Source organism: Rhamphochromis longiceps, linkage group LG15, assembly GCF_057381845.1.
Source record: "Rhamphochromis longiceps isolate RC_006_pf linkage group LG15, R_longiceps_female_GT1.1, whole genome shotgun sequence".
In the NCBI taxonomy this organism is placed as follows: Eukaryota; Metazoa; Chordata; class Actinopteri; order Cichliformes; family Cichlidae; genus Rhamphochromis; species Rhamphochromis longiceps.
The window spans coordinates 36402313-36411032 of record NC_140571.1 but is presented as its reverse complement, the minus strand read 5'-3'; the positions used below and the strand labels follow the sequence as shown (position 1 = coordinate 36411032).

General features: G+C 38.9%; 1 protein-coding gene across 3 annotated transcripts in view; it reads right to left on the bottom strand.

Moving 5' to 3' along the window:
• Window positions 1-2265: 2265 nt before the first annotated feature.
• ube2j1 (ubiquitin-conjugating enzyme E2, J1) overlaps window positions 2266-8720 on the bottom strand; it is a 43429-nt gene continuing 36974 nt past the window's right edge. For all 3 annotated transcript variants that reach the window (XM_085381387.1, XM_085381386.1, XM_085381385.1), the window contains one exon: window positions 2266-5152. In XM_085381387.1, the coding sequence (XP_085237513.1) occupies window positions 4877-5152 (276 nt within the window). In that variant the 3' untranslated portion in view covers window positions 2266-4876. The remainder of the gene's footprint in view (window positions 5153-8720) is intronic.

The following is an 8720-nucleotide window of genomic DNA, read 5'->3' as shown; positions in this document are numbered from 1 at the left end:
CCATGTTTCTGTCTAAAGCAGGAAGACAATCGAGCTTGAGTCTAGAGACTGTGGTGAAGGAGTGCGCCAGTTGCTTCGCAGAGAGAGACTGATGGTGAAGACTGAAAAGCGCCGTGATTGGTCATCAAACTCCAGAGGTGCTTTTCGTGGATAGGAGCGCGCAGCTTCAGGACCACATGTAGCGTCACATGAAATAATCAAATATATAAACAAGCACATAAACATAATGAACGCCTGACGAGCTGGGAGTGATCGTTGTATTAATATTAAAAAAAAATAACAATGAAAAACAATATTTGCGAGCTACACTCCTTAGATTAATTCCAGTCAGCTGTATGTATGACTGTCCGGCATTTGCGATATCATTTTCAGTTTACAATAGGAGATATATACATTATAAAATCAGAGGTTTCGCCAAAATCCTCTACTGTCAGTCAGGACATGATTCTCTACAGTAAATTTCTTCCCAGATAATCTGACGTCAACTCAGCACCAAATTTTCGAGCAGTCTTTGTGGGTGTTGAGGACGATGTGCTCTTAAATGATTAGAATGCATTATCCTATCAAGTGTTTGGAGAAACAAACAGATGATGATTTTCTTTAAGCCCGCCCGGGTTCACTACTGCTGCTGCTACTGCTACTGGCAAGAGTAGATTTTACAATTAGGCAATAAAAACAAGCACAGTAAAAATGGAGGCTGTCCTCCTTAAACAACTTTTGATGTTGTTCAAATGTGAAAAAGAAAAGCCTACAAAAGTCCATGATAGCAGGAGTTGGACCCAAAAACACATTGAATAAAATCAGGATAGTACAGCTGTTTATTCTAACATTGGTATCTGTATTTTTAATTTTCATATGTTGACAGAAATTTGAACAGTCTCTGTAATTACTTTTACATCTTTATATGACAAGGTTTGATAAGGTTGTATGAAGGCTCGAGGAAGGGGATGCAACACTGTGAAAGAAATACTGTATGTAATACTGAAAGAAATGATTCAACACTGGACATCTCTCGGGAAAAGAGAGCCGAGTTTGCAGTATACCATTGTGGAAGAAGCTTCTCCGATGAGGTGAAACGTGCGGTCGCTTTTCTTTCCAAGCTCCTTAGACTACGATGACCTGGATGACCGAGAACCGTCACAGACACAGTGTTGAACATAGAGGAGTTCAATTTACCCTTTTGTAATTCCTTACCTTAACACCAAGCGTTTCATATTTTATACATGACTTTGGCATCCTCAGTGTGATTTTTTTCCCCTTAAAAATAAAAATTGCACTCTAGCTCAGGGGGCGATCACGTGCCATATGGATGAGAGCGGACGGTCCACCGGTTCAAGTCCGACCCTTTCCCCTTCTCTCTCTGTCGTTTCTTCCCTGTGTCTATCAAATAAAGCTGAAAAAAAAAAAAGTAAATTTTCTGAAAGTAATCATGGCCTGTCATTTCTCTTTACTTAGCTGATTGGTTCTTTCTGATTTTAATCTATAACATACTTTGACCATCATCATGGCATGCATCATAGCTTCACTACAAAAACAGCATCAATTCAATGTCTTTAGAAGACTAAAAACTAGATATCTGATATGTCCTTTGATCATTCACTGTGGAAAACTTCAAAAAGTGGATATTGGGTGAGCTTTTAAAAGGTGTGGGTGGCTTTACTGTACACTTTGATAGTCATCTGGCTTTAATTTTTTCTGTGTAAAAATAATGTTCATAAAATAATGCCATTTTAATTCTTAAATGTAGGGTATGGCTATCGAATGAAAAAACAAACTTGGTGTTGACGTGTTTTGAATGAAGCATTTAGACATGTTGCATTGATCGAACAACTTTTTTGTCCTGAAGGCCCTGATTCGTTTTTAATCAAAATCTTGCAATTTGAGCATGAAGAGCCTGAAAAGCAAGATAATATGCCCAAAGGAAACTGTAACAAGTTTAACAGGCAGTGAAACAATGAGAGAGCATCTATTGATTGTCACACATTCTGGGATCCAGGCCCTGCACACAACTGCAAGAGGTCAACTTGATCATCAGAGTTTGACTTGATGCATGCTCGATCATTCAGGTAAGAAAATCCCAAAAGGTTGATTCTGTTGAATCTGTTGATTCTTCAGTCTCAGCTACTGCAGGTTTCCCCAACCTTATGAACAGTACATTTGCACAATAACTGAAACTAGCCCCCTGATGAACAATGGGCTGTGAGGGGCTAAATAAGGTAATAAATAAGGATAAGACAGAATAAAACTTGGCACATGGCAAACACATTCCTTCATCTGAAATTGATTTATTTTCTGTTTATATCCAAGTACAAGAGCTATGGGAATAAAGACAGAGGAGACTGTCATAAAGAAATTCTGACAAAATGCACACTGATAAAAAAATAATAATAAAATCTTGAATGTCTACATGTAATACCTGGACATATGCAGGTATCCGATGCTGCTTGAAGAAGAAAAAGACTACAGAGGCAAATTTGTTCCTGTAGACTGTTGCAACTTCCTTTGACCTATCTGTATGCAGCCAAGACGTTCTACGTATCAGAAAGCTGTCACCTTTGATGTGCAAAGAATACATTTAAATTGCTTCCATGTTCCTCTGAGTGTCACGAGACTGATAAAATTCTAAATCTAAGTTGAATCAAAAAGGGTAAATACTAAATGCTTGAGACAGTTTCTGAGTCTAAAAACTGGGAAAAATAACTTCAGAGAATGCAAGGCAAACAAAAAATGAATGCAAAGACATGTGCTATGAACACCATGAAACAGCTGGGGTGACAGAAGTACCGAAAGAGGAAAGATACTGAAACAAATGGAATTACAAATCCACAGAAAAGCGAGTTTGTGTTGGAAACAAAGTGTGATGTTGGTGTGATAGGTGAAGAGTCCAGGCAGTTATACTTGTGTTGGAAGTAAGCACTTGGTTGCACGTTTGGCAGACGTTTATGAAGACACTGTCTTGTTTGAGCAAGTAATCCTTAAAATGACATCATCAATAAACATTGCTATGGTAATAAGATTAACAAAGCTGTCTACCCTGATCATGTTCTTCAGTAAACATGCATTTAGCTGATACTGGATCAGTCACACAGGATTACTAGGAAGCTTTACACTCCAGGCTCTATTTTGGTGGCAGCACAACATATAACAAATGCTTCAGCACAAAGCAGGTAGTGTTCTGATGGAAATGTGTCTTAAATGTTTCTGTGTACAAGACATTAGACACTTCAGCCACTAAAAGACCTTTGACCCCTTAACATCTAGTATATCATATTTCCCAGATTGTTCAACAAATTTTCGGACAATTCTTTTAGGCTTTAAAGGGTTAAAGTTTAGTGGAAAAGAAAGCATAATCCTAAACCTCACTTTGAAAGGATTCATCAATTTTTAACCCCATTTCCAAAAAAGTAACAATTAATTTAAACCCTATATTTAAATGAAAATAGTACAAAGACAACATCCAATGATGACAGTGAAGAAACATAACACTCGAGGCTTTTACTATGGAGCTATAGTGCTATGACAACTTGTGAAGAATGTGGTTTACCATTGTTGTGCTGAATAATTAATATTGTGATTGACTTAAAATACTTACTGAAAGCAAGTGTTGCTAATTTCTACACATGCCTTCACCAATTCTGGTGCACATTACCAAAATCCTGTGCACTAGTGTGCAATACAAGCACAAGTTCCTCTGCCTTTAGTTATATACCTGAACTTTTACTGCAGATATCCTTTCTAATATTTACTATTTGGTTGTTTTGTTTAGTATTTTCTTGCTGGAATATGCAGTACCTTAGCTAAGGGTTATCATCTTATCAGTAGCACAAGTTGCTAACAAAATCTTTAGATGCACTGATAATTCAGTATTAATTGGATCTTCACAGACAACTTTGTATAAGATGAGTATAAATGTATTGTATTTGGGGGAAATCAAGAAAAAAATCTCAGTTTAAACATTTTAAATACTCTTTTTGTATTCTTTTCAAATAAATACACAGACAAAAATGACAGTGATTATAGCACAGGATATCGGTACAGGTATCTGTAAAAGACACTATACCTATAAAGGAATAGACTGCGTTATAGTCCACTCTTTTTAACCTAAAGCTCTGTTGTACTGTATTTAGATTAATTTATGAAATTTAGTTTTTTAATATTTGTCTTGGTCCTTGTTTGAACTACTGATGTTTTACAGTGTACGGAAAGCTTCTACATCAGTCTATTAAATCCCCACAGTCACCTAAAAGTAGCAGGACACACGGTGATGCAGCTGCAGCTTCTGCTATTCAGATTGGTCTGAATGCCCCCGTGCAATTAAAACAATTGTCCACATTAACTTTGTGCTTGTTGTTAGCCTTAAACCATTAAAACAGAGCCCTGTGCACTGTGACCAAGCTGACCTTGCAGGAAGATAAAACACATGATAAAGTCATAATAGCACATGTAATTTGTGCAGATGCTTTCTTGATCAAATAATTAGTATGAGACAACAACTGCCCCTGATCCTATGTTGTTGTCATTTTACGTTACTCTGTTATTTCAATATTGGAAACAGTCAGCAGCTGTAAGACAATTTCTATGGAAGGGGACATGTTGTGTGTGTGTGTGGTTTAACAGGTCACAAACAATGAAGTTTCCCATTCACAAAAATTCAAGATGCTCTGGAAAGTAAAATTCACATTAAATTAAAGACACCCTGGAGGTGTTCTAGCGATTAGAGGAATGAAAGTTCTCCCTAAGTGGAGGCTGAACCCTCTGTGGACAGGCAGAGAGGACAGCTGTAGTCACTGTTAGCCACTGCCTCACCTCTGGTTCTGCTTTAGCTAATTAAAGTTCTGTGGAGTTGGTAGTACGAGCGGTTGACTCAGGAGGAAGGTCACAAATCATAGTCAAACTTGTACTCATGTGCAAGGTAGATCCTGCGGAAGATGAGTGCAGCCAAAGCCAGAGTGAGCACCACAATGAGAACTGCAGAGCCTGTGTGGCTTTCATCCTGAGGCTGATGAATTGGTGTGAAAACTGCTCTGCTGGCTGTTGACTCTCTTTGGGTCTGTTGGGCGCGACGTTGCCTGGGGCTGAGAGGACGATCGGAACTTGTGGAGGTTGTAGGTGTCTGAAGTGCTTCCGCTCTTGTGGACTGAGAAGCCTCTACCTGTGGAAGAGGATCTCAGTGTAAGCATCACTAAGACAAGGACATTAGTCATCTCATTAGTTACATTTTTGGCTGTTTGGCTGTTTCCTCAGTAAATGTCTGAAACTCACTTATTTTATAGACTTTTTCTACTAAGCTTTTAAGCTTTTGTTCTTCTGTCTTTAAAATGCTTTGAACCACTTTTAGGAGCTAAATTTTGCCTGTCCTTTAGGTCAAGCAGCTTTGGTCGGTCGCAGCAGCAGACTACAATGTTAAAAATGAATGTTTGAAATAATACACTAAGGACAGTACAGTGACACAGCAGTTAGCACTATCGCCTCACAGCAAGAAGGGTTTGAATGGGTTGAAATACACTGGCCACGGGCTTTTTCTCTGAGACATGCAGTCAATAGGGTGAATCTAAATTGCCAATAGGTGTGAATGTGAGTGCGAATGGTTGTCTGTCTTTCTGCGTTGGCCTTGACAAAGACTGGTGACCTGGTTGATCTGTTCCGTCCTTCATCCTGTCTTCTTTCTCTCACCCCAACCGGTCGCGGCAGATGGCCCCGCCCCTCCCTGAGCCTGGTTCTGTCGGAGGTTTCTTCCTGTTAAAAGGGAGTTTTTCCTTCCCACTGTCGCCAAAGTGCTTGCTCATAGGGGGTCATCTGATTGTTGGGTTTCTCTCTGTATGTATTATTATAGGGTCTACCTTACAATATAAAGCACATCGAGGTGACTGTAGTTGTGATGGGCACTGTATAAATTTACAAGGAGCTTTTAAAATGCTTTCCAGTTAGGGACATGGGAGAATGCACAGTAGACACCTACACATGTATGCACCTAAACACACAAATATGACAAAGACCAAAGCAGAAATGTTATTAGTTTACACAGAACTAAAGCAGCTTTAGGTGTGCTGTAATTTCCTGTTAATAACCTAGTGACTTTAATCGCCAAGTTGCTTTATTTTGTACGCACACTTTTTAAGACAGCCAATCACACAGGACAGCAGATGCCATTAAAACGGATTCATGCTGATTATATCAGACAAGGACATCATCACAAAATGTGAACAGCAGGACAGCTTGGACATGACTGCTGCTTAAATTAATTTATGAGCTTCAAGCTGATTACTGCTATATAGAATTCAGCTGTCTAGCAGGAAAAATAATTAAACTGAGAACAATAACATCTAGAGTTTGGCTACAATGAACACAAAAAATTATCTTCTATTATGATAAACTAAATATGTGCTGATATTATAAATTATACATTTGTAAAGGAAAAAAATTAACAGCATTTTGAAGCAAATCTTAGGTTGTATTGAGTAGAATTGTAGTAGATCAATATACACTAACAGAAAAGTTTTAGAACACGCCAATTTTTTAATTTTGTATTGACAATAACGCAGTTTTATTCTCATTGCACATTGAAATGAAAACATAGTACAAATAAGCAATTAGAGTTAAATAAGAAATCATGGAATCAATTTATAGACCAAAATGTATTCTAAACTTTTGACTCATCAAAGTAGTCCCCTTTGGAAGATATAAGAGCTGAACACACCTGTGGCATTAATATTCTTCACAAAGTTCTTCTATATCTGTTGCTGAAGTTCCCATAAACGTGCGGCACTTGTAGGTTACTTTGCTTTCACTGTTCTGTCCAGTTCATCCCAAACCAGGGTTTAAGTCTGGAGACTGTGCTGGCTACTCCGTGTTTTTAAGCTTACCATCTTGTTCTTGTTTACTGAGGTAGGTCTGACATAGCTTGGACTTATATTTTGGGTCCTTGTCTTGCTGTAGGATGGAATCCTGATCAACTAGGCACATACCAGAGGGTATTACATGGCGCTGCAGAACGCAGTGGTAGCTGTTTTGGTTCAGGGTGCCTCTCACTCTGAATAAATCACCAACCCTGGATCAAGCAAAACAGCCCCAGACATCACACTTCCTCCTCCATGCTGAAACTACATGGTTTAGCAAAAAGGAAATTTTGAAGCGTAATCCTACATTAGAGATAGTGTCTGTCTCCTGAATCCAAACTGGAAGCTGGTTCCATAGAAGACAGGCCTGAAAACTGAAGGCTCTCCCTCCCATTCTACTTTCAAATACTGTAGGCACAACAAGTAAGCCTGCAGTGTGAGAGCCAAGTGCTCTAGTGGGGTGATATAGTGCTATAAAGGTCATTTAGATAAGATGAGGCCTGATTATTTAAGACCTTGTATGTGAGGAGCAGGATTTTGAATTCAATTCTGGATTTAACAGGAAGCCAATGAAGGGAAGCCAAAACAGGAGAAATCTGCTCTCTCTTTCTAGTCCCTGTCAGGACTCTTGCTGCAGCATTTTGGATTAACTGAAGGCTTTTCAGGGAGTTTTTGGACATCCTGATAATAATGAATTACAGTCGTCCAGCCTGGAAGTAATAAATGCATCAGCTAGTTTTTCAGCGTCACTCTGAGACAGGACATTTCTAATTTTAGAGATCTTGCACAAATGGAAGAAAGCAGTCTTACATATTTGTTTAATATGTGCGTTGAAGGACATATTGTAGTCAAAAACACTCCAAGATTGCTCACAGTGGGCTACTTTCAGTCATTGTTCAAAGGTACTGTAAGGTTGGGGAAACCTGCAGTCAGCTGAGACTGAAGAAGTCACCTGGATGAGTGGCAAAACGTTTCTCCCACTGAATACGCTACATCCAGATGAACAGAATCAAGTTTTAGGGATTTCCTTGCCTGGATGATTGAGCATGCATCAAGATGCTATAGTTAACAGTTTAACTACTGCCAGCTTGAAGACCTGGAGTACGTAGCCAATTAATAGGTTGATTACATTAAAGACTGAAGCACTAATTAATGTTAGAACATTTTTTGAGCAGGAATGGGATCTAAAAGAAATGATGATGGCTGGGAGGGAGTAATTCCCTGAGTTAACTCAGAAAGATCAATTGGAGAAAAAGACTAAATGAATATTAATGGTACTGAAAGTAGTTGTACATAATGTTATCTCTGTGAGATTATTATGAGTCCTTTTTTCTCTAATGGTAAAAATTTTATTTGTGAAGAAGTTCATGAAGTCATTACTAGTTAACGTTAAAGGAATGGCTGATTCAACAGAGCTCTGACTTTTTGACAGCCTGGCTACAGTGCTGAAGAGAAACCTAGGGTTGTTCTTATTTTCTTCAATCAGTGATGAATAGTAAGATGTTCTAGCTTTATGGAGGGCTTTCTTATAAAGCAACAAACTATTTCTCCAGGCTAAATGATGATCTGCCAGATTTGTGACACGCCATTTCCTCTCCAGCCTACAAGTTGAACAAGAACAAGATGGCGCCGAGTATGGCAGCCTTGTCGCGAGCTCCCCCAAGCAACAGCTTTTTTCTGTGTTTAATTTTACTTTTCCTTCATTTTTTCGCGAGTAGCACATGTCTCCTTGTGTACGACCGACAAACCTTACTGGACATAAAAGACGGTCTTTCTTATAACTTTCCGGAGTTCAAGTTTTGCAACACGGACGCTCCGTTTGCAGACCCCCCATTCATCTCACCTGAGACGCCTTTGTTCTCTGGCCCTGGAGGCCGCAAACGC